At 44.8% G+C, this 27,457-nt stretch overlaps 1 protein-coding gene across 1 annotated transcript in view; it reads right to left on the bottom strand.

Moving 5' to 3' along the window:
* Positions 1 to 27,457, bottom strand: part of alk (ALK receptor tyrosine kinase) — a 288,715-nt gene that overhangs the window by 110,592 nt on the left and 150,666 nt on the right. The window contains exon 5 of the mRNA XM_033025471.1: positions 20,520 to 20,670. Within this exon, the coding sequence (XP_032881362.1) occupies positions 20,520 to 20,670 (151 nt within the window). The remainder of the gene's footprint in view (positions 1 to 20,519; positions 20,671 to 27,457) is intronic.

The raw sequence follows: 27,457 nt of genomic DNA, 5'->3' as shown, positions 1-27,457 counted from the left end.
ACAGGCCCAGGAGACAATATAATATGATATAATATGATATGCTATGAGGTAGGTCAGGACATCAGTTCATTTTGTTTTGGCCAAGAGTCTCACTGTGGCAGGGAAGAAGCTCTTAAAAAAGCGTGTTCTGTTTGTGGCAATGCTGTCCGCTCGTCTGTGCCTGAGGTTGTATGTGCAGTTTTTGTGTTTGAGCAGGGAGTGAGCTGGATGTAGTGTGTCTCTGATGATTCTCTCTGCTCTTTTTTGACAGCGCTGTGTGTAGATTGTGTCCATGGAGGGGAGTTCCCTTCTGATAATCCTCTCTGCAGTCTTTATGACTCTTTGCAGAGCCTTCCTCTCTATCTGTGTGGCAAAGCACCAAGGCAAATTCCTTGTATTGTCTATACATACTTGGCTAATAAAATGTATACAATTCAATTCAACCAGGATCAGGATTTTTTAAATGGAATAATAGGCTTCTCTACTTTTAGTTATTAGATAAATTATTGACTATGTGTTGATGATAATTTTAATGACACTGAATCATTTGTGTGTCATTGCGGTGCTGATCGTAAAACATGACTTCAGCTTAAAAAGACACAAACTGCTGGAGTAACTCAATGGGGCAGGCAGCATCTCTGGAGAACATGGATAGGATATGTTTCAAGTCGGAACCCTCTTCAGACTTCAGTTACAATGTGTTGGAGTAACTCAGCGGGTCAGGCAGCATTTTTGGAGGACATGGACAGGTGACGTTTCTGGTCTCTCAAACCCTGTCTTCAACTATAGTCAACCCTGACTTCAACTTATATAGTTGAGAACAGCTGCTCGAGAATAATGCTTATATCGCTAAATGCATTTTATGTCAACACTTCTGAATGAGAAACACTGACAATTTCTCCGACACAGTTGCAATGATCTCTCTATTTTAATTTTCCCTGTTTCATTATCCATAATTTATCTGCGATTACATTAATGTTTCAAATCTTTTACGGATAAAATGCTGAAAAGGCTGGACACACGCAACAGATTGCTTCCTATGTTAAGTCAGCTTGATGTAACTTTTCATCAGATTTAGCAATTGCTAAATCACCTTAAAATGTTAATCTACTTGACTGCCTCTGCTCCAGATTGATCCGGTGTGCAAGGCTTGGTATTTTCAATGTTCCAATATTTAAAGATTTCTTTACATTTTTTTTCCTCTCAATGTCTTAAACCTATTTTTTCTTGGAATTAAGTTATGCAATTAATAGTTAAGTTAAATTTCTCAAAAACAATAAGGATTTCATTTATAATGTTGCTGTTAATTTGAATGAAATCTTTGTTAATTGAAATTGTTTGTTAAATTTGTTTACTAAATTGAATAAGATTGTTAAGGGTTTGGACACGCTAGAGGCAGGAAACATGTTCCCGATGTTGGGGGAGTCCAGAACCAGGGGCCACTGTTTAAGAATAAGGAGGAAGCCATTTTGAACGGAGACGAGGAAACACTTTTTCTCATAGAGAGTGGTGAGTCTGTGGAATTCTCTGCCTCAGAGTGCAGTGGAGGCGGGTTCTCTGGATGCTTTCAAGAGAGAGCTAGATAGGGCTCTTAAAAATAGCGGAGTCAGGGGATATGGGGTGAAGGCAGGAACGGGGTACTGATTGGGGATGATCAGCCATGATCATATTGAATGGCGGTGCTTTCTTTGGCAGAGTTGTGTGATCTTGACTATCTTTATTCAAACTTTACTGGATTTTATCTTGCACTAAATGTTATTTATGTTATTGCCTTCATCATGTATCTGTACTCTGTGGATAGCTCGATTGTAATCATCTATTGTCTTTCCACTGACTGATTAGCACACCAGCCAGTCACTGTACCGAGGTACATATGATAATAAATGAAACTCATACATTGAATTTGAACTTACTCTATGAGTTGTAACATAGTCTGCACCGGAAACGTGACCACTCTTTGTGTACTGCCTAAGTGAGGTCTGCTGTATGATTTTACCGGATTGTATGTGAAAACAGAGAATTTCACTGCACCTAGGTATTTGTGACAATAAACTATCATTGATTAAAGTATGATGGGACAGGCAGCATCTCTGGAGAGAAGGAATGAGTGACATTTCAGGTCGAGGTCTGAAGAAGGGTCTCGATCCGAAACGTCACCCATTCCTTCTCTCCAGAGATGCTGCCTGTCCCACTGAGTTACTCCAGCATTTTATGTATATCTTCAGTTTAAACCATCATCTGCAGTTCCTTCCAACACATTGAATAAAATATAATTGAAGAATTGAACTGTTTTTACAATACAGACTTGATTTCCCTCTTCTCCCAACACTTTAAATTAAGTAAATTCACTTTACAATGGCATCTGACCTCCAAGCCATGCAGTATGATTTAATTTACACTCACAATAAATAATGTTGAGTTTTGCAAAAGTTTCTCTCTGCAAGCATTTTATACAGTCTGCATATATACTATTCAAGCACCCTGAGACTATTCATCTTTTCACTTGCTCACTTCTACATGTAATTAATTTAAATTTGCCAACAACTTCTGTTTCACAATCTTATTTTGATGGAACCTTCATTCCATTCTACTTGATACTAGTTCTATCCGTCCGTATGATTTTATAATTTTGCTCTTCTTATCATTTATCATTAGTTATTTTCCGAATGGTCTGCCTCAGCATTCCATCATCAGCAAATTTCATTTACTGAGTGTTGGGAGTATACAGGTTTTAAATCATTTGCCATCACTCCTTGCAACAGGGTATCATTTATGGTTCATTGTGGTAGATTCCTAGATTTCATTTGTCAGGAAGAGTAATGCAGCTGCAGCTTTATCTTACACAGAAAATGGTAATGAATCTGGAATCCACTTTAATTGGTTCATCAGTATCTGAAGCTACACCTTGCTGAAGAATATTTGTATGTTCTTGGAAAGAATCCAAACGAGCTTAAAGACTGACTCAGCTCATTTCAGAAAATGTGGATCAGTCGATAAAACAACTCTTGGTTCCTATATTTCAGTCGCTGATTCTGAGCATTAAGTCAGGCTTTCTTGCTCATCCAAGAGTTTTGCTTTAGCTTTGCTCTTCACAAGGTGTGCCGTAATAGAAACTTTCTAAATACGTAAGACGTAACAGATTGTGCAAGTTAAATTGTTTAATCCCCCACTTACCATGGTCAACCAAACGCCTGTGTAGTTACGGCAGTCACATGGGAAGCTCGAATCTCCCTGTGCAATCTACTGTCATGGACATTTAAAGCAGAAATTCTCAATGGAATTTCCTGTTAAAAGTAGTGGAGCCGAATATTTTCTGATAATATACTTGGAGAGGAAGATTTACCACCGAACAGGCATTCTCTTTAGACTTTAGGCTTTACTTTAGAGATACAACATGGAAACAGGCCCTTCAGCCTGTTTCTTCGCGTGGCCCCTTCACGTCCGCGCCGACCTGCGATCACCCGGTACACTAGCACTTTCTTACACACTAGCGGCCAATTTACAATTTTTACTGACGGAAATTAACCTACAAACTTGTACGTCTTTGGAGTGTGGGAGGAAACCGGAGCACCCGGGGAAACTGAGAACGTACAAACTCCGTACAGACAGCACCCATAATCAGGATCTAACCCGGGTGTCTGGTACTGTAAGGCAGCAACTCTATCGCTGCACCACTTCTTTGCTGCAGAAGACTTTTGTCTGATAAAATGTCAACAGCTTCAAACTTGTGAGCATTCATCTATCTATTCTCCTCCCTCTCTCCTCTCTCCCCCTCCCCCTTTAACCCCTCCCACACCTTCTCTCACCCCCTCCCCTTCCCCCCTCTCTCCATCTCCCTCTCTCCTCACCCCTCTCCCTCCTCCCCCCCACCACCTTCCCCTCTCTCATTCACCACTCCCCGCTACCCCTCTCCCACCCCCCTACCGCTCTCCCCCCTTCCTGCCCTCCCCACTCTCCTCCCACTCCCCACTCTCCTCCCCCTTCCCATCCCCCTCTCACTCCCCCTACCCCGCTCTGCTCTCCCTCCCAAATCTCTCCCATTTCCTCCTCCCCCTCTCCTCTCCCCTCTCCCCACCCCGTCTCCCCCTCCCCCCTCCGCCCACCTGTGTGTTTGGGGGGTGGTTAGTGTGAGTGTGATGCCGCAGCTCCCCCCTCCCCCCCCCCGCAAATGCGCGTTGGGGAAACAGACCCAATGGGTCTGCACTTGGTCTAATATGATATAGTGGCTGCCGGCTGGCTGTGTGTGTTTCTGCCTGACTTGTGGCTGCCAGCCTTTGATTCATTGCCACGACAACACCCGACCCACAAACGCCCTGATTTTTTCCATTTCGGTAGAGATTTCACTTTTCATTCCAAGTATCCACTCCTCATTAAATTTCGTCGTGTTTATGTACACATTTTTAATCAAATCCTTCTCCCCCCCCCCCCCACTCACTCATTTTGTCGCCTCCTGCTGGCCAGCGACCATAACGGCTACTGGCGCCCGCATCTCGCCTCAAAGACGCCATTTAAAAACAGTCGCACTGCTGATTCCTGATTCCTCCTTCAACAGAAGACTGAGGAGATTCACGATGTTGCTGAATACTCTTTTGAACGTCTACCAGAGCACGGTTGGCAACATATTGACTGACAAAGGACAAAGGACATTTATTGTCACATACACCAATTGGTGTAGTGAAATTTGAGTTGCTATTCATCACCTAGTTTGAGTAACTCAAATGCCCAGCAACTAACAAGGCTACAGAGAATGGTTGGTCCATCACAAATTAGTTTAGTTTAGAGATACAGATCGCAAAGAAAACCCATGCAGGTCACGGGAAGTAGGTACAAACTCCATACAGACAGCAGCCAGAGTCAGGATCAATCCCGGGTCTCTGGTACTGTAAGGCAGCAACTCTACCGCTACGCCGCCATGACGTCTAAATGTTGACCTCCCCACTATCAATACCAGGCACTGTCTCAAAAACTCAGCCAATATTATCTAAGATGCAGAGTACCCTGTCCACACCCTCATTTTGTTATTACCATCGGAAGGAAGTTGCAGGAGCCTGAAAACAGTGGCCATCAGATTGAAGAATAGCTTTATCCCAGCTATCATCAGACTGTGAACAACACTAACCACTACCTCAGCAACTACGGTCTTCTATGGACTGGATTTCTGGTTGCACTATGGACTTTGGTTTTGCACTATTATGCTTATCAAGCAATTAATGTTAATTTAATTGTCCCCCTGCCTGTTTTTGGCCCAGATCCCTCTAAACCTTTCCTATCCATGTAACTGTATAATGTTTCTTAAATGTTGTGATAGTGCCTGCCTCAACTACCTCCTCCGGCAGCTCGTTCCATACACCAACCACCCTTTGTATGAAAATGTTACCCCTCAGGTTTCTATTAAATCTTTCCCCCCCTTAAATCTATGTCCTCCTGTTCTCGATTCCTCCACTCTGGACGCGACTCTGTGCCTTTACCCAATTTATTCCCCTCATGATTTTGTACACCTCTATCAACCCCCACCCCCCACCATCCTCCTGCGCTCCATGCTTGTAAAATCTTCTCTGTGCCCTTTCCAGCTTGACAACATTCCTCCCATAACATGGTGCCCAAAACTAAACGCAATACTCTAAATGTGACCTTATCAACATCTTATCGAACTGCAACATAGAAACATAGAAAATAGGTGCAGGAGTAGGCCATTCGGCCCTTCGAGCCTGCACCGCCATTCAATATGATCATGGCTGATCATCCAACTCAGTATCCTGTACCTGCCTTCTCTCCATACCCCCTGATCCCTTTAGCCACAAGGGCCACATCTAACTCCCTCTTAAATATAGCCAATGAACTGGCCTCAACTACCTTCTGCGGGAGAGAATTCCACAGATTCACCACTCTCTGTGTGAAAAATGTTTTCCTCATCTCGGTCCTAAAAGATTGCCCCTTTATCCTTAAACTGTGACCCCTTGTTCTGGACATCCCCAACATCGGGAACAATCTTCCTGCATCTAGCCTGTCCAACCCCTTAAGAATTTTGTACGTTTCTATAAGATCCCCCCTCAATCTTCTAAATTCTAGCGAGTACAAACCGAGTCTATCCAGTCTTTCTTCATATGAAAGTCCTGACATCCCAGGAATCAGTCTGGTGAACCTTCTCTGTACTCCCTCTATGGCAAGAATGTCTTTCCTCAGATTAGGAGACCAAAACTGTACGCAATACTCCAGGTGTGGTCTCACCAAGACCCTGTACAACTGCAGTAGAACCTCCCTGCTCCTATACTCAAATCCTTTTGCTATGAATGCTAACATACCATTCGCCTTCTTCACTGCCTGCTGCACCTGCATGCCTACTTTTAATGACTGGTGTACCATGACACCCAGGTCTCGTTGCATCTCCCCCTTTCCTCCCAATGACCTCCCAACATCTATACTAAGTATACTAAGTATACCGAAGATAGACACAAAATGCTGGAATATGTAGGAAGGAACTACAGATGCTGGTATACTCAGTACTCCGACTGATGAAGGTCAATATGCCAAAAGCCCTTTTAACCTATCAACTAGGTAGCCTATCTACATGTGATGCCACTTTCAAGGAACTTTCAAGTTTGCATTTCTACAGTCTGAAAAAATGGACAAAGAAGAATGTAATATATTCTATCCTTTAGTTCACTTTGGTCAGTGCTTGTCTATCAGCTGTGAAGCCAGTGACTAGCAGCTGAAGCTGATAATCTCGTGTTGCATCTTCCATGTACCAGTCAACACCAATATAAATGAGACACATGGCACTATCACTGTTCAGACAGAAAAGCCAATCGATGTTCAACAGATCTGCTGATAGAAAGCGCTCTGATGGGATTCTGCCAACATAAAATAACCTGCATCATTTTCTGTAAACCTCGCTTTGGCTTATCAAGTGCTTCCACTCTTTTTTGAAAATATATTTGACACATAGAGTCATAGAACTATACAGCATAGAAACATGCCCTTTGGCCCAACTGGTCCATGCCGACCAAGCTACCTAACTGAGCTAGTTCCACTTGCTTGCACCTCCAAATCTTGCTCCCTCTAAATCTTTTCTTTCCTTGCACCTAACCTTTACAGATATAGCATGGAAACAGGCCCTTTGGCCCACCAAAGCCAGGCCAACCAGTGACCATTAGCACTATCCTATTCGCGAAGGGCAATTTTTACCAAAAAGCCGACAAACCTGTATGTCTTTGAAGTGTGGGAGGAAACCGGAGCACCCAGAGGAAATCAATGCGGTCAAAGGGAAAATGTACAAACAGCGTACAGACACCACCCATGGTCAGGAAGGAAACCCGGGTCTCTGGTTCTGTAAGCCAGCACTCTACTGCTGCGTTATTGCCCTGCCCAAACCTTGCCTTACCGTGCACCTGGCCCATTTTCCCTCTAAATCTATACATGTTCCAAGTGTCTTTATGTGTGGTAACTATACCCACACCATCACTTCCTCTGGCACCATCACTTCCTCTGGCAACCATGTACACACCATTCTACGTGTGAAAAACACGCCCCTCAGTTTTCTTTTAAACCTTTCCCCTCTCATCTTTAACCTATGCCTCTCCTATCCCGTGCTATTCACCTTAATCATGCGCTGATAATTTTAAATACCTCTAAATGGATTATTACTTAATTCCCCAGCAGTCTGAATTCAGGATAAACTTTGTGCATGGTCATGAAATTAGCCAAAGAATATTAAGCAAGGAATAAACATGGCAATTTATACAGAAAATGCTATAAACAGAGTACATCAGGCTGTTACTGGACTTTATCTTTAACTAAACGTTATTCCCTCAATTGTAATCATGTATAGTCTTTCCGCTGGCTGGTCAGCACTTAACAAAAGCTTTTCACTGCACCTCAAGACACCTGCCTCGCTAACCGTCTGTCTGTCCTTTCCTTCTTTGTGTTTTAATTGTATGTGTTAAATGTATGTTTTTAGTGTTCTTTGGCTTGTTTTATGTGGGGGTGGGGGTTTGGAGAAACTTTTTTGTAATCTCTTACCTCGACAGAGATGCAATTTTTTTCTATATTGTATCTCCATCCGCAGTGGGGACTAACATCAAGGAGTTGGCGGCCTATGCTGGAGACCGATTTTGAGAGCTACACTGTGGTTGCCTGCGGACTTACCATCGCGGAGCCCACGATCCCTTTGCCAGGGGTCAACCTCGGAGCTCCAACCGTGGGTGCTTGTGGGCTTAACATCACGGAGTCCGCGGTCTCTGGTCAGAGACCGACTTCCAGAACTCCGAGCTTCGACTGCCCCGATGGATGAATAAAGAGGAAGATTGGACTTTTTACCTTCCATCACAGTGAGGAATGTGGGGAATACACTGTTAATTCTATGTAGTTGTGTGTCTTGTTGCTTTTTGTTTTCGTATGGCTGTATGGTAATTCGCATATCATGGTACCTTAATTGGGACAAAGACCTTTGAAACCTGACAGTAAACTAAACTAAATAAACTTGAGTTTACTTTACTTGTCAGGTGTACCGAGGTGAAGTGAAAAGCTTTTATTACATGCTAACCAGTCAGCGGAAAGACGATACAATGGACCCAATCAGTTCCCCTCTACGGACAATCTCGTCTGCCTGGCAGAACCTGAGAAAAAGAGAGATTCTGCCAGACCCGCTGAGTTACTCCAACATTTTGTGTCTACTGCCAGACCCGCTGAGTTACTCCAGCATTTTGTGTCTACTGCCAGACCCGCTGAGTTACTCCAGCATTTTGTGTCGATTTTCGGTGTAAACGGGCCAAAATTGGGCCCCATATCTGAGAGGGTCCAGAGGAGGTTTACAAGAATGATCCCAGGAATGAGTGGGTTAGCATATGATGAGCGTTTGACAGCACTGGGCCTGTGCTCGCTGGAGTTTAGAAGGTTGAGGTGGGAACCTTAATGAAACTTACAGAATAATGAAAGATATAGAGTGGATGTGGAAAGGATGTTTACAGTGGTAGGAGAGTCTAGGACTAGAGGTCATAGCCTCAGAATTAAAGGGCACTCTTTTAGAAAGGAGATGAGGAGGGCAGTTAATCTGTGGAACTTAGTGCCACAGAGGGCTGTGGGGGCCATGTCAATGGATATTTTTAAGACAGAGATGGGCAAATTCTTGATTAGAATGGGTGTCAAGGGTTTTGGGGAGAAGGCAGGAAAATGACATTAGGAGTTTAAGAAGGAACTGCAGATGCTGGAAAATCGAAGGTACACAAAAATGCTGGAGAAACTCAGCGGGTGCAACAGCATCTATGGAGCGAAGGAAATAGGCAACGTTTCGGGCCGAAACCCTTCTTCAGGAATAGGTGACTCTTCGGATTGAAGACCCTTCTTCACCCCGCAGGGGGTGGGGGCTGCCGAGAACAAAGAGAAACAAAGAGAAACAAAGAGAAACCAACAAGACACTGAAGGGCCTGTCCCACTTTTACGACCTAATTCGCGACCATAAATGCTGTAACGTTTCGGGCCGAAACCCTTCTTCAGACCGAAGAAGGGTTTCGGACCGAAACGTTGCCTATTTCCTTCACTCCATAGATGCTGCTGCACCCGCTGAGTTTCTCCAGCATTTTTGTGTACCTACCAAATGACATTAGGAGGCAGTCTGAAGAAGGGTCTCGACCCGAAACGTCACCTATTTCCTTCACTCCATAGATGCTGCCTCACCCGCTGAGTTTCTCCAGCATTTTTGTCTACCTTAGGAGACAGAGATCAGCAATGATTGAATGGTGGAGTAGAGTCGTTGGCTTAATTCTACTCCTATATCTTGTGAACTTGTGAAACCAGCAACTGTAGTTCTTTCCCACACATAAATAAACTTTATTATAGACCTTAACTTCTATTCCTTGCACCCCACCACATTCCCTATGTTACTCAGTTGAGCCCAGTACTGGCAGAAAACTCACAGGTCCTGTTATAGTTTGTGGTTCTACACATTAATAACGCTGCCACTATTTCCCTGCAGTCCGTCTGTTTTTTTTCTTTCGTTTTGTTCCTTGTCATGTTTTAGTTAATTTTGTTTTATTAAGTTGTGTATGTGTGTGGGTGGGGTGGGAGAAACATGCTTTGGTCTCTTCCTTCGGGGGATGCGACTTTTTCTTCGGTCGTATTCCCCGTCTCCGTCTGCGCCGAGGCCTAATGGCGGAGCTGGCGGCATCGGAGCTGTAGCAGCAACAGCAGCAGCGGCGGAGACCCGACTCGGCCCCGAAGCTGTAGAGGCGGCAGCAGCGGAGACCCGGCTCGGCACCGAAGCTGTAGCGGCGGCAGCAGCAGCAGCGGAGACCTGGCTCGGCACCGAAGCTGTAGCGGCGGCAGCAGCAGCAGCGGAGACCCGGCTCGGCACCGAAGCTGTAGCGGCGGCAGCAGCAGCAGCGGAGACCCGGCTCGGCACCGAAGCTGTAGCGGCGGCAGCAGCAGCAGCGGAGACCCGGCTCGGCACCGAAGCTGTAGCGGCGGCAGCAGCAGCAGCGGAGACCCGGCTCGGCACCGAAGCTGTAGCGGCGGCAGCAGCAGCAGCGGAGACCCGGCTCGGCACCGAAGCTGTAGCGGCGGCAGCAGCAGCAGCGGAGACCCGGCTCGGCACCGAAGCTGTAGCGGCGGCAGCAGCAGCAGCGGCGGAGACCCGACTCGGCCCTGGAGTTGTGGCGGAGGCAGCAACCACCCGCAGAGTTTGCACCGTCTCCTCGGCGCAGAGGGAGAACAAAGAGGGAAGAGACAGAGATTTTAAGATTTTGCCTTCCACCACAGTGAGGAGGTGTTTGGTGAACTCACTGTGGTGGATGTTAAATTTGTGTTGATTGTGTGTTTTTGCCATTTTTTAAATTATATGTATGACTGCAGGGAAACAAAATTTCGTTCAGACCGAAAGGTCTGAATGACAATAAACGAATCTAATCTAATCTAATCTAACATGTTTGGCAAACCTGCCAATTTTTAACGTGATTTTGCCGAAGCGTTGTTGTAAGATGCTGAACATAGGTGATGCTCCAAAGCCAGGTGAAGAAAGGTTTCCACAGATTGCTCCCATTTGTACCGAAAGATCACTGATGAGTGAGTGCCTGTTGATAATCTCAAATTACAGTATTTAATATTTCAAGATGATTTCTGTGGATTTATACATGACTAATTTACCATCAAATTTATTAAGCTCCTTTTAACTATCTACATATTGGCAGATACGTTGCTGCGAAGTGTGTTTTTATGATAAAAATCTGCCAGGTGAAGAAGTTTGTGGAATGGCTAAACATTCCCCACCCATTTCTCCCTTATCCGCTCCCTCCCGTTCCCTTCCATCTGTATTCCTTCCTCTTGCTTCACATTTTGTGCCTCTTCTATCCTTTATCTCCTTATCTCACACTCTTTGTCTTTTCATCTCAGGCCTTTGTTCAACCATCTGCCTTTGTTCAACACAGCCTGTATCCACCTATCATTTAAGATAGACACAAACTGCTGGAGCAACTCAGTGGGTCAGGCAGCATCTCTGGAGAAAAGGAATAGGTGACTCTTCGGATTGAAGACCCTTCTTCACCCGGCAGGGGGTGGGGGCTGCCGAGAACAAAGAGAAACCAACAAGACACTGAAGGGCCTGTCCCACTTTCATGACCTAATTCGCGACCTCTGACGACCTTAAACGACCTAAAATAAAAATCAAGGTCACGGTAACCTACAACCTCCTACGACCTTCCACGACTATGTCTACGACCTCCTACGACTATGTCTACGACCTCCTACGACTATGTTGAAGACCTCCCACGACTATGAAGAAGATCTCCTTCGACCTCCTACGACTATGTTGAAGACTGGCTTCGACCATGTACGTTTTACTGCTGTTTGCAGTAGCTCTTTTGCTTCAGCAGCATTTTAAGAAAGGCAGAAGGGGAAGAGCAAGGGTGAAGAGGAAGCACAAGAAAAGGTCTCAATGGGTGAATGGAGATGATGTGATGGACTGTCCCAGTACACCAGATGACTGGAAGAGAGTGGCGCTGGGCTTAAGATGGAACTTTAAGCACACATGTGGGGCAGTGGATGGCAAGCATGCCATTCTTGTCCCTGTCCCCGTATCCCTCATTTTACTTTTCATACAGGATGGCATTCCTCAAGTTTCCCCTCCTGCTGCCTGGTGAAGGTGTAGGGCATAACCTTCCTCCAGCCCTTCCTCACCACCAATGGGGCATCTGCATCTGATGCTGTGTCAGACACAGGAGAAAGGGCTGCTTTGCTGCCTTCAAATGAGACAGTGAAGGATGGGGTGGTGGTGAGGACATATACTACCACCCTGGTCTCCACCTCCAGGGGTCTCTCATGCAGGGCTACATCCTCCTGCACTATCACCTCCTGTGGCATCACCTCCTGCCACTCCTCCTCTTGGGTGGGCAACCCCTGCATGGCCGTTTTTTTTAGGGTTGTGCCCTCCCCCTTCGCTGCTGCCTTTTTGATGCCATCTCTAAAACACAAGTCTCCTCTCAAAAAAACTCTCCAGCTATGAATGAACATGCCTTGGAGTGACGGAGGTGACCTTCTGCTGTTTAAATAACCTTTTTTTTTACTGACCTTTTTTTCACCCCGGAGCTATTACCTTCGACTGCCTGCGACTACCTACGACTACCTACGACTAGCATCACAACCTACTATGACCTACCTACGAGTAAAAAGTATCGATTTTTTCCATGCCGACCTTTTTTTTTTACTCGTGGACATTTTTTATCAGGCTAGAGAAAACGGCGCGACCTACTTGATGCCACGAGTACGCGCAGACCACTCACGAGCATGAGGAAGACCTCCTACGACCTCGTGGCGACCATGCTGCGAGTATGAGTCAAGGGCAAACTCGGCAGAGGTCGTGAATTAGGTCGTGAAAGTGGGACAGGGGCTTAATGAATACTTCTATTACTTTGTCGGTGCCAGAAATGTGGAGACTCTCTGGTGTATTTTGTGTATTGTATGCAAAAACAATGAATTTCACTGTACCTAAGGACAAATAAAAATAAAGTATCATTGAATTCATTGAATAATGACAGAAGGAAAACTGCAAATACTGGAAGTCTGAAACAAGTACAGAAAATGCTGCAAACTTTCAGCAGATCGGGCAATATCTGTAGAAAGAGAAACATAGTGTGGAAAGAGGAGAGAGAACAGTGAATGTTTCAGGTTAAAGCCACGATGGCTGAAAGTGACATAAAACATGCAACATTTAGTTTAGTTTATTCTAAGTAAACAGAGGGACAGTGAAAAGCTCTTATTGAGTGCTATCCAGTCAGCGGAAAGACTACACATGATTACAATCAAGCCATCCACAGTGTATAGTGCAAATGGTGCCATTTTGGAGCTCAGAACATAGTAGTTTATTTTTGATTGAAAGATGCAGAATGAAACAGGTCTTTGGCCAACTGAGTCCACACTGACCTTAGATCACCTGTTCACACTTGTTCTATGTTATCACACTTTCTTGTGCATTCCCTACATTGGGGGCAATTTACAGAGGGCCAATCAACCTTTGAACCTGCACGTCTTTAGGATGTCGGGAGCACCCGGAGGAAACCCACACGGTCATAATAAGAATGTGCAAACACCACACGGACAGCACCCGAGGTCAGATCGAACCCGGGTCTCAGGCGCTGCGAGGCAGCAGCTCTACCAGCTGCGCTGCAGGTATCCAGTTGATGTTAAACTCCACACAGACAGCACCCGAGGTCAGATCGAACCCGGGTCTCAGGCGCTGCGAGGCAGCAGCTCTACCAGCTGCGCCGTGGGTATCCAGTTGATGTTATGAGTCTGAAGAAAGTTTTCAACTCGAAACGTCACCTTTTCTTTTTCTCCAGAGATGCTGCCTGACCTGCTGAGTTACTCCAGCATTTTATGTCTATCTTTGATGTTATGATGTAGCTATATAAGTATGTTGCAAGGGCTTCTGAGGAGAAAGACAAAATGGTTGGGAATTATTGATATTTATTATTGTAGAGTTTTGTGGCACATGCATCCTTTAACTCGATTATCTCTGGTGGCTTCTTGCTGCATCAATTCGAAGTGACCTCCCTGCCTTTCTCTCTTCTGCATCTTCTGCTTCAAATATTCATCCACTGGCCTTGATTGAAATAACGGCAACTGCCCCAAGTTCTCCCTATGGCAAAGTTTCCATGCTCCAGCAACTCTGAAACATGAAATATCTTCCAATCTCTATCCTCACTCTTACTGAAAAATTTAAACTGAAGGTCCTCATTACTGGTTTTCCAAGCACGAGAAAATGCTTTCACTAGTCACTTTATTAAAATGCTTTATAATTTATAACACATCTTCTTCGCAGTTGCTGAGTGAGCAGAAACTGCCCTAGTACGATCTCTTCTCGAAACCTTCTGATATTATTCTGGTAAATCCAGCTTTATGCTATCCTTGGCTTTGCAAGAACTGTTTCAGATGGTTACTGAAAATCGCTTTTCAACTGGGACTAAGCATCAATACATACAAATTTACCACTCACTCTTTGATTCACTATCTGGCTTTATTTATAAAAAGAGCAAACTCTATATTCTCATACATCCCCGATAACTGTGACAATAGTCTATCAAATTTCCTTCAATTTTCTTGAGCTGGCCCATGCTGGACAATGAGGGGTGATTTTATAGAGGTGTATAAAATGAATATGAGAGGAACAGATAGGGGAGATGCACCAGTCTTCTACCCAGAGTAGGGGAATCTAAAACCAGGGGACATAAGTTTAAGATGAGGGGGGAAAGAAATAATAGGAACTTGAGGAGCAACTTTTTACACAGAGGGTGGTGGATATATGGAATGAGCTTCCATAGAAGGTAGTTGAGGCAGGTACTACCGTAATGTTTAAAAAACATTTGGACAGGTACATTGGTAGGATAAGGTTATAAGGATATGGGCAAACATAGGCAGGTGGCACTAGTGTAGATGGGGCACGTTGGTCGGCCTGGGAAAGTTGGGCCGAAAGCCTGTTTCCACACTTTTTGGTCCATATTATCTTACTTAGCACTCAAATTAACTTTATAAATTTGCCATTCTTAGGTAAATAGATAAATCTAAAAAGTATTTTCAAATACATTTTTCTAAGTTATAGATTATGTATTTTGGTAGAAGCCCAAATGCCTTTGGGATTTTTACATTGAAATTCCCGGACATGTACAGTAAATGTTATATATTCAAGCCCATATGAGCAGCATAGTGGTGCAATGGATAGAGCCAGAGACCCGGGTTAAATTCTGACCTCAGGTGCTACCTGTGTGGAGTTTGCACGTTCTCCCTGTGACTATGTGGGTTTCCTTCGGCTGATCTGGTTTCCTCCAACATCCAAAAAAAGTTTGTAGGCTAATTGGCTGCTGTTAAAATTGCTCCTAGTGTGTAGGAAGTGGAGGAGAAATGGGATAACATAAAAGCCAATGTGAATGGCTGATCAATGGTTGGCGTGGACTCAGTGGGCCGAAGGGCTTGTTTCCATGTTGCATGACTAAACTAAACTAAACTAAACTTCAGTTCTTTCATGTAAACATAAAGAACTGCTGATGCTGGCTTATACCAAAGATATGCACAAAGTGCTGGAGTAACTCGGGGGGTTAGGCAGCATCTCTGGAGAAAAAGGATAGGTGACGTTTCGGGTCAGGACCTTTCTTCAAACTCATTCAGTCCCAACCTGAAATGTCACCTGTAATTTTTCTCCAGAAATGCTGGCTGACCCGTTGAGTTACTCCGGCACTTTGTGTCAATCTTCTGCTCATTCATATTCTTTAATGGGCTACATGTTGCCAGAACATCTTTCAAGGTCTTGCTGAGTCAATGCTCTGGAAGGAATCAGTATTTCAATTTGGTATCTTGAATCAGACATGTTCATCTGTCCATAAGTTATAGGAGCAGAATTAGGCTGTTCGGCTCCATCAAGTCTACTCCGCCATTCAATCATGGCTTATCTATCTTTCCCTCTCAACACCATTCTCCTGCCTTCTCCCCATAATGCCTGACACCCTTACTAATCAAGAATCTGTCAATCTCCAGTTTAAAAATATCCATTGACCTGGCCCCCACAGCTGTTAATGGCATGAATTTCAGGTCTTTTACATTGGACAGTGCCTCCATGTAGACGCCAAACAGGTTAAGGACAATGGTTCCCTTCTGAATCACCAGTGGTTCCCTTCTGAATCTCCATTGAGCCAAGTGCAGGCTCGGCGATCGTTTTGCTGGACACCTCCACTCAGTCCGTCCTAACCTACCTGGTCTCCCGGTTGCTCAGCACTTTAATCCCCAATCTGACTTTTCTGACCTGGGCCTCCTCCATTGTCAAAGTGAGGCCCACCGCAAATTGGAGGAACAGCACCTCATATAACAGCTTACACCCCAGTGACTTCTCTAGCTTCAAATAGCCCCTGCTTTCCCTCTCCATCCCCTGCCCCTTCCCAGTTCTCCCACTGGTCTTACTGTCTCCGACTACATTCTATCTCTGTCCTGTCCACTCCCTTGACATCAGTCTGAAGAAGGGTCTCGACCTGAAACGGCACCCATTCCTTCTCTCCAGAGATACTGCCTGTCCCATTGAGTTACTCCAGCATTTTGTGTCTTCCGTTGAGATCCGGTCCAAACTGAGTCTGCCAATTGTTCCTATACCACCTTCACCATCCATTAGAGGTAACAGCTTACCACACCTCATTATGATCATTCTCCTTGGTTGTTAATTTGAGCTATGAAAGTCTGATTAATTTCAGTCTGAAGAAGTGTCCCAACCCGAGACATCACCTATTCATGAACTCCAGCGATGCTGCCTGACTCTCTGAGTTACTCCAGCACTTTGTGTCCATTTTTGGTAAACCAGCATCTGCAGTTCTTTGCTTCTACTGTAAATTATATTATATGGTTAAGTGGCAAAAAGAATCAAAAAGTAATTGACAAGCATGTGTGTGGGAAAGAATGTTGCAGGTGTATAAGGAAATGAGGTGGAATGGAACTAATGGAATTGTTCACCTGAAAGCCACATGGAATTGTTAAACTAAATTCCTCCTTTATATCATGAAATAAGATGAAACATTACTTGTTAATCTAAGCAACATAAAATAGGGAGCCAATTTGCTATTATCCAATCTGTGTTGTTGCACAAAGTCAGAAGTTGCTCCCAATGCGCCTCACAACTCACCCTGCAAGATCCCATATGTTCTACAGAAGAGATGAACTTATGAGTGAGAATGTAAATGATGTTTAATGGAAAGTTTACACAAAGTTAAACCAGCGGACAGTCAAGACAATGAAATGGAGGAGATTTTGTTACATAATGAAAAGCTTAAGTGCAACTCCAGTGGAGTGCCTGCAAAAGACTAACATGCAGTAATGCAAACGGTTCAGCCAATTTATTTTCTTCCAACCTTTATACATGGCTCATTGATCTTTAATAGATATATATTTTTAGCCAGTACTGAGGATTGCAAAGTTAACAGTAGTTATCTTTGACTGATGAATGAGGGTGTGGGAAACCACTTGACTCTGGTAATCATAATTAATCAAGGGGCAGTAAAATAAAACTACTGGGCTAACATGTCAATGACCTGAACATGAAATACACTGAATAAAAGTATTCTGCTCTGATTTATTGAGCTGGCTTTGCATAATATCAAGTTACAACACGTGAAATCTAAACAAATAAAGAAAATAGAATGTGTAATTGGTTATTAGAGTCATAAGGCCCTGTCCCACTTGGCCATCATTTGTGCCTCATTTACGCATCATATGTAAAATAGGTCGACACGTCGCGCGCAAATCACACGTCATCATGCGTCAGCACAGCCGTCTGGTGCCCGTGACGTCAATAGAATACCCTGCATCCCTATTCTGCATCATGACCATCATGGAAGAACTACAGATTTTAGTGCTACAGCAACAACAGAGACGTCTGTTAGCAGCAGCCCTCATGCTTACAGATCAGCCGAGTCCTGGACTTGTAGAAAGTCCAGCAGGAGTATAACAAGAAAGGCTAGCAAGAAACCCAGGAAGAGGTCTGTGTGGACGAGGTTAGAGGTTAAATGACGCGTAAAAGGGGGGCAGACTGCTTATGGGCGGCGCACGGCATCGCATGTTTACGGACGGTGACGTAACCATGCGTCACCACGCGATACAGCGTGCGACGCCAATGCGTCAGCGTGCATAGCCAATGCGTCAGCGTGGGTATGAGATACATCACGCAGGTGGCACGCCAGGATTTCGTCACGCTACGAAATCCTGGAGCGCCGCACGATACCGCGCGCCACTGCATGCGATTCCATGCCTCACCATGCGCAATGCGTGCGTCACCCACACGCACCACATGCGTCGACCTATTTTACATATGACGCGTAAATGAGGCGCAAATGACGGCCAAGTGGGACAGGCCCTATAGAGTCATAGTGTGAAAACAGGCCCTTCGCCCAACTTGCCCACACTGACCAACATGTCCCATCTATACTAGCCCCACTTGCCTCCTTTTGGCCCATATCCCTCTAAACCTGTCCTATCCATGTACCTCCAGGATGGAGCCAGCCTTCCTGATGAGCTTGCAAATCCTATTGCCGTCTGTGGCCTTCACTCTGCTGCCCTATATGGAGTTTCATTGGTTATGCCATTTAGTGGAGCCAGAATGCAATAAAACAACATAATACTGTCAGGGGACAATTTAAAGCCTTGGAGATGATCTAGCAACGGAAGGTGCCTTTTTATGGTTTTCAAAAGGAACAATAAGGAAAAGGAAAGGGTGGAGAGGTCAGTCCATTCTGCAGGATCCAAGACTTTATGAAAGCGGAGACATAAAACAGAGAGGCTTGGGAGACAATCAAGTAGAGATTGTTGTGACTGATTTGTGGTGTTCAGTAATGCACCAAACACAATGTTAAACTGTAACTGCATGCTGGCTGTTAAAAATTATTAGCCATGTGCTAAATTTTATGTGAACGATTCGGTGTTTAGATTGTTTCAAGTGCAATCTCTTTCAGCTCTTGGAGGAGCACTTCACAATGGGTTTTGCTGCTTGTAGTGATGTAGCTGAGGCTAATGACTTAAGTGGGAGTGGAGGCCCAGCCTCCTCTAGGGCATTGGACTGACCTACACTATCTATGCCTCATAATTTTATGTAATTTTATTAGGTCTCATTCAACCTCTGACTTTCTGGAGAAAACAATCCAAGTTTGTTCAACCTCCCCTTGCAGCGAATACCCCCTATTCAGACTGCATTCTGGTAAATGTGTGTGTCTGAAGAAGGGTTTCGGCCCGAAACATTGTCTATTTCCTTCGCTCCATAGATGCTGCTGCACCCGCTGAGTTTCTCCAGCTTTTTTGTGTACCTGCATTCTGGTAAACCTCTTCGGCACCCTCTCTAAAGCCTCTATTTCTTCTGCAAGTTTCAGCTCTCTACCAAGCTCCCATTAAAATTGTCAGTACAGGTGCACAACCTTTTATCCGAAAGCCTTGGGACCAGACACTTCTCGGATTTCGGAATTTTTCGGATTTCCGAATGGAAGATTTTTAGCGTAGATTAGGTAGGTAGCGCGGGCGGCTTGAAAAGTCTGGAGCGGCTGCCTCCTCCCCGGAGACCGGGAAATCATTGTAAATCATTGCTTAAATGTTAGTCAGTTAGTTTGGAGGGATTTTATGTGGTGGCGGGGGGTGGTGAAGGGGGAAACTTTAATTCTTAGTCCCCTACCTGGTCGGGCCGCGCTGGATTTGGAGCGCCGCGCAGCCAGGGGTAGAGTTGCCGGGGTCGGAGCTACAACCGGCGCCGCACGCGGCCGGACGCCCGCAGCCCCAGCTCCGCGATGTTGGGAGTCGGCGGTCACAGCCGGCTCCCAACATTCTACATTCAACAAACTTTTTGATACATTCTCACTAACAGAAAAAAAATAGTTAATGATAAGAAACATCAAGGTAATAAGTGAATTTGCATAGGATGGGAAGTCATTGAGGTACACACATTAAAAGGATCAAAGAGATAATGAGATCCTTTCTCGAGAGAAGAATTGAAGTATAATCTGGAAAGGCTTTTCTGTGGGGATGATGAAATAATACAGGTCTACCACTAATTTAATGGCACCCTTGGTTCCAGAGCCTTTCTGGATTATCCGTTTTTCCAGACCAACAGAGGTAACGGCCTCCGAAAGGAGTCCACAGGTACTTAAAAGGCCGCCTAGGCCGCCCAGGGGCTAAGATAGCAGCCCGCAAAGTTGGGCTCGAAGGTTGGCTACCGGAATGGATCTCCTGGCTCCGGCTGGCCTGGAATTCCAGCGCCTCAACCACAGGGGGAAAATTTGACCCGCCGATCGGCGTGGAAGTCCTGAATATGTAGAGATCGGCTGCCTCACCTGGCTTAGGTTCCACATTTTGGCGGGGACTTCCAGAGGTGGGGGCGGGGGAGTACGCTCGTAATTTTGTCTGGATTAAAGGAAGTGCCGGACCATCAATTGCCAGAACAATCGGTGGTGGATCTATAGTAAGTCACCAGCACCTGAGTCTTTTTCAGATCTTAACAACGGTCATATATCATTATAATATGCAAAAGTAGCTGAATGACTACTTACATTAGGGCAGGCATCTTCTCCCTGCTGCCCAACCAGTATATGGAGAATAGTATCTTTCTCCAGGTGGAACGTGGCTTGTACTAACACACCATGAAACCTCCGGAAGTTGCTCTTTCCCCCGATGCCTCCAGCAGCTCCGTAAGCGGATATCCTGCAAGTGGATGGGAAATAATTGATTAAATATTGAGATTCTCAAGAGACAATGGGGCGGCACGGTGGTGCAGCGGTAGAGTTGCTGCCTTACAGAGATCTAGGTTCAATCCTGACTATGGGTGCTGTCTGTACGGAGTCTGTCCGTTCCCCCCAAGACCGCGTGGGTTTTATCCGGATGCTCCGGTTTCATCCCACACTCAAAGATATGCAGGTGTGTAGGTTAATTGGCTTTGGTAAAAATGATAAATTGTCCCAAGTGTGTAGGATAGTGATAGTGCACGGGGATCGCTGGTCGATGCGGACTTGGTGGGGCTGAAGGGCATGTTTCCGCACTGCATCTCTAAACTAAAAATAAAACTAAAACCAAACCTATCACTTCCCAACAGGTTAATATATTTAAAAATAATGGAAAAATTGATGTTTACACAACGACAGCTTGGATTGGTGGGGGGTAGTGTTTAGTTTAGTTTGGAGATATAGTGAGTGCAGCTAGTCCTTGCCAACCAGCGATCACCCGCACACTAGTTCTATCCTACACAATAGGAGCAATTTACAGAGGTCAATTAACCAGCAAAACTGAATGTCTTTGGTGTGTGGGAGGAAACCGGAGCACCAGGAGAAATCCCCCACAGACACAGGGAGAACGTTCAAACTCCATACAGACAGCACCTGTAGTAAGGATCAAACCCGTGTTTCGGGCGCTGTGAAACAGCAACTCTACCGCTGTGCCACAAAGGATGTGGTAGATATGCGATTGAAAAATATGGAAGGTGATGCTTTCTTGAAAGTTGTTAACTTTGAACCCAATGCAGGTTTTGTTTTCCAGATTTTTTGCCTTAAGGCCGGTTGCATTACAATGTTGGGTCTCTGTTGAATGGAAGTAAGCAGGCAGAGGAGGTCAAACCACAGTGGTGTGAGGGTTATCAGTTATTGCGTGGTGATTGTGCCTCGGCAGGGCTAGTCATCTCTTAGCACGTGGGGTGCGATTCCAATTAAATAGGTTTTGGAGGTAGGTTCAGAAGTTCATAAATTCACAAGTCATAGGAGCAGAATTTGGCCATTCGGCCCATCGAGTCTACTCCGCCATTCAATCATGGCTGTTCTATCTTTCCCTCAATACCATTCTCCGGCCTTCTCCCCATTACACCCTGTCAATCTCTGCCTTAAAAATACCCAGTGACTTGGCCTCCACAGCAGTCTGTGGCAATGAATTCCACAGATTTTCCACCCTCTGACTGACAAAATCCTCATCTACTTTCTAAAGGTACGTCCTTTCATTCTGTGATTCTCTCTAGTTCTAGACTTTCCCACTGGTGGAAATATCCACTCCATCCAGGCCTTTCAATATTCGGCAAGTTTCAATGAGGTCACCCCTCATGTTTCTAAACTGTACAGAATACACATGTGTTCTGTAAAGGCACAGATTAACCAATTATTACTGTCTTCTTTATCCAATTGCATCCTTGAAATCATGTAAACTAGGATCACAGTTGGGAAAATTAAGGCAAGCTTCATCCTTAGAAAGGTTGCAATAAGTTACCGTACTGAGGCAATTGGTTGCCTGGCACTTCTGTCTCTGTTGTGATTAGATTTTAGACTTCATTCTTTAGAGATACGGCCCAGAAACAGGCCCTTTGGACCACTAAATCCACACCGACTGTATACCGACACTCTCCTACACACTTGGGCCAATTTACAATTTTTACTGAAGCCAATCAACCTACAAACCATCTAATGTGGGTGAAAACCAGAGCACCCAGAAAAAATCCACCAGGTCACGGGGAGAACGTACAAACTCCTTACACACAACACCCGTAGTCAGGATCGAACCCGGATCTGTGACGCTGAAAGACAGCAAATCTACCGCTGCAACACTGAACCGCCTCTTGGAGGAAGATGATTTAAATGTTTAATACTGAATGGTAGTTCTTTTGAGATGGTTGGGTTGGGTTGGGGGCTAGGTTAAACATTCCCCACCATGTTTGGATATGTATGTCATTAGATATTGAACTCTCTGTGTTTTCTTTCTTTCCCTAAGTACATCCAGTCTACATCACAAGTTCTTAAACATATTTACAAAACTCCTTGACCTACTTTTTTGTCATTCCTCCTAAATTCTACCTTCCTTGAGATTATTTTTCTCATGTCTTGGTGCTTTATAACTGCAAGTTAATGTCAATACCAACTTCAATTTCCATTCATGAGTTTAAACATAAAAATAAGCACCTGCAGGATAAGTGCTCAATTACCATCACAGTTTCACCATTCACGTTTGCTAAATTCTACCAGTCTCTATCAAAGAAGAATGCAAATACACGCACCATCTTCAACGTAATCCCACTGCCATCATACCTTCCCTTCCCCCCCTTACCGCCTTCTGCAGAGACCATTCCCTCCGCAACTCCTTGGTTCACTCGTCCTATCCTACCCCAATCAGCCCCTCCCAACTGCAGGAGATGTCACACCTGTCCCTACACCTCCTCTCTCACATACACCTCAGTCCTTGCAGGTGAGAAAGAGGTTCACGTTCACCTCCTTTAACCTCATCTACTGTACAATGTGTACCCGATGTGGCCTCCTGTACATCGACGAGACCAAGCAACTATTTCACCGAACACTTGCACTCGGTCTGTCAAAGCCAACTGGTTCTCCCAGTTGCAAACCATTTAAACTCCCATTCCCATACTGATCTTTCTGGCCTGGGCCTTTCCCATTGCCGGAGTGAAGCAACATGCAAACTGGAGGAACAGCATCTCATATTCCGCTTGGGTAGCTTATAACCAAACTGTATGAACGTTGAATTCTCTAATTGTAGGTAACTAATATACAACTGCACCCCCCTCCCCCCCCCCCCGCCTCTTTTTTTCCACCCTTCCGCCCTCTTCCCGGTTTCCCATCTGGATGCATACCCTTTTCTTCCCTCCTCTGCCACCTATATTCCTTCCTCTGACTTGACAATTTGCATTCTTCGATCCTTATCCCACACTTTTTGTTTTTTCATCTCTGGCCTTTGTCCAACCATTAAACAAACCCCCCCCCCCCCCCCCCCCCTTCACCAGTATCCACATCACTTAGAGTCATAGAGAGTGATACAATGTGGAAACAGGCCTTTGAGCCCAATGTGCCCACGCTGGCCAACATGTCCCATCTACACTAGTCCCATCTGCCTGCTCTTAGTCCATATCCCTCTAAACCTGCCCTATCCATGTACCTGTCCCAATGTTTCATGAACATTGCGAAAGTACGAACGCATACCTGGCCTTGTCCTGCCCCTCCTCTCTTCCAGCTTTCTTCACCCCCACCCCCACTATAATCAACCTGAAGAAGGGTCCCGACCTGAAACCTCACCCATCCATGTTCTCCAGAGATGCTGCCTGACCTGCTGAGTTACTCCCGCACTTTGTGTCTTTTTTTATTTTTTATTTATTTTTATTGGAAGCAATTAACTGACATACGTCGTGCAGTAGTTAACTTTCAGTCGATACTGTTTTGACATATTACCAATTCGCGAGTATGTAACAGCTTGTAACTTATAAATGCTATGGACAAGTACTTATCCCCTGTCGGCTCCGGCAATGTCCTGGGCAAACCGTAATGCTTTGTTCAGATCGGTCTTTTTTTGAACAGGGAATGTAACTCATGTACATGTAGAAGTTCTAGCTTTAGTTTTATACCTGACTGTTCAGAAAGAAATCAGATGTGGTAGATTGCAGTCTGAAATTCATTTTCTCCCATGCTAATGTTATATCAAAAAATAAGTGCAACGGTATTAACATTTTTGCTCCATGTTGTCTCCATCCAATCCAATATGCTGCTGGAAGTTCAGAGAAGTCTAGTAAGGGCTTAGGAGGGAGAGATAGATCAGCCATGATTGGATGGCGGAGTAGACTTGATGGGGGCCAAATGGCCTATCTCTGCTCCTATCACATTATCTTATGAAATGGTTATCATCACTGAAATTCTTTATTCTGAACCTGCCTTCACTCGTGCCAGAGATTATTCTGGAAGGTAATATTAATAGGCAAGAGATTACAACATAAATGGAGAATAATTGGTTGCCAATTGTATTCTTTGCGATTGTTATTTAAGAACACAAAAACTCTCGTTAAATCATCATATAAAGCCAATTGAATATGTTCATGGTTGAAGGGTGGAAATTCATTTTCTATCTTCTCAAAATTAGCAACTGAGAACCAGCTGGGAAATGTACATTACAGTTAAGATGCACCGGATATAATTGCCTGGGTAAGATTATTAGTTAACATCATTCAGGACAAAAAAATGGGAAAAACATTGCAAGTTGCAACATTATCTAAAATTCCAATTAAACGAGGGAAATGCTTCATTTCCACCACAGAAACTACGCAAACACATTTTTCTTTCCCAGATGCTTTGAGCATAACAGCAAACATCATCAAGATCAGGCAGTGTAGGAATAAACTGCAGATGCTGGTTTACACTGAAGATAGATATAAAAAGCTGGAGTAACTCAGCGGGACAGGCAGCATCTCTGGAGACAAGGAATAGGTGACATTTCGGGTCAAGGACCTTCTTCAGACTGAGAGTCAAGGGAGAGGGAAACAAGAGATATAGATGGTACACAGAACAAATGAATGAAAGATATGCAAAAAGCATATCTGTGGGGTAGCTGTGGGGTAGGTCAAAACAAGTTATACAAACAGTGACACAACAGAACGATAGTCCGATAACTCAGGTGGGGGAGGTATGGAGAGAGAGAGAGAGAGGATGCAAGAGTTACTTGAGGTTACAGAAATCAAATATTAATGCCGCTGGGTTGTTAGCTGTCCGTGCAAAATATGAGGTGGTGTTCGTCCAATTTTTATGTTTGGCCTCACTCTGACAATGGAGGAGGCCCAGGACAGAAAGGTCAGGGTGGGAATCAGTATCAGAAGGGGAGTTAAAGTGTTTGGCAACCAGGTGATTGCATAAGGCCAAGGCGGACTGATCCATGGTGTTCAGCAAAACGATCGCCTGGTCTGCGCTTGGTCTCACCTATATATAGGAGTCCACATCTGGACCATTGGGCCTCTGATGATTATTCCATAATTTCATTAGATCATAAGTGATAGGAGCAGAAAAGGCATTCGGCCCATCAAGTCTACTCTGCCATTCAATCATGGCTGATCTTTCTCTTCCTCCTAACCCCATTCTCCTGCCTTCTCCCCATAACGTCTGACACCCATACCACAGATTCACCACCCACTGACGAAAGAAGTTCCTCCTCATCTCCTTCCTAAAATAATGTCCTTTAATTCTGAGGCTATGACCTCCAGTCCTAGACTCTCCCACTAGTGCAACCAACCTCTCCACATCCACTCTATCCAAGCCTTTCATTATACTGTACGTTTCAATGAGGTTCTCCCTCATTCTTCTCAACTCAAACGAGTACAGGCCCAGTGCCGTCAAACGCTCACCATTTGGTAAGGTGGCTGATCATATAGCTTAGGGTTATTTTTCTGCATCGGTCTCTGCGCCGGAGCTCCCTGTGGTCTCCGCACTGGACCTCTCGATGTGTTCCCTGCATCAGAGCTCCCCTGTCGTGTCTGCGTCAGACGCCCACGTAGTCTCCATGTTGGAGCTCCTCTATGGTCTCCGTGTCGGAGCTCCCACGTGGCCTCTGGTCAAAACTCCCCTGTGATTTGCAGATTAATTGCCTTCTGTAAATTGTCCCTAGTGTGTAAGATAGAACTAGTGTACGGGTGATCGTTGGTCAGCATGCACTCGGTGGGCTAAAGGGCCTGTTTCCATGTTGTATTTCTAAAGTAAACCAAACTGGAATAACACAGAACATCTCCTTGCTGAACCTGATAAGCATAAAACTAATCTAAGTTAAACAAATCTCTTCTGCCTAAATATGATTCACGTCCCTCCATTCCCTGCATATCCATGTGCCTATCGCAAAACCTCTTAAACACCAGTCGTATCTTCTTCCACCTCTATCCATGGCAGCGTGCTTCAGGCATCCACTACACTGTGTGAAAAATATGCCTTGCATATCTCATTTAAACTTTGCCCCTCTCAGCTTAAAGTTATGGTCTCGTCTTTGACGTTTCCACCCTGAGAAATAGCACCTTATAGCTATGCAATCTAGTTTTGGACATTTCCACCCTGGGGAAAAGGCTCTGACTATCTACCCTGTCTATGTCTCATAGTTTTTATATGCTTCCATTAACCTCCGATGCTCCAGAGAAAACAATAAGAAGTTTGTCCAACCACTCCTTATAGTTAATACCGTCCAATCTAGGCAACATGCTGGTAAACCTCTTCTGCATTTTCTCTGGAGCCTCCACATTCTTCCTGTAAAGTCGGCCCAAACTAAAGACCAATAAAACTCCATAAATCTCTGTTGATTCTATCCAATCCAATCATTGTTTACCCGCAAAAATCAAAGTGCTGAAGGGCTCAGCGGGTCAGGCAGCATCTCTGGAGGGAAACGGCCAGACTACATTTCGGATCAGGACAACTTCTATAGACTGAATGGAGTAGGGTTGAGAAAACTGTTAAAGAGAGGTGGGGGTGGGACAAAGCCTGGCAAGTGATAGGTGGAAACATGCAGAGGAGAGGGGGTGATCAGCAGGTGGGTGGAGTAAGTAACAAAGGCTAGAGGTAAAAATCAGTCAAAAGGATATCAAATATGGAGAGAAGAGGAGTGAAATGTAAACCTTCCAATGCACTCAATGTATCTCAAAGGTACAATAATAACACAGAGGAGGATTTCATCTATCTGCGTCTTCAAGATTCCAAGATCACATTCAGCAATTCCA

The sequence above is a fragment of the Amblyraja radiata genome, chromosome 8 (assembly GCF_010909765.2).
Source record: "Amblyraja radiata isolate CabotCenter1 chromosome 8, sAmbRad1.1.pri, whole genome shotgun sequence".
In the NCBI taxonomy this organism is placed as follows: domain Eukaryota; kingdom Metazoa; phylum Chordata; class Chondrichthyes; order Rajiformes; family Rajidae; genus Amblyraja; species Amblyraja radiata.
This window is presented reverse-complemented; position numbering and strand designations above follow the sequence as displayed.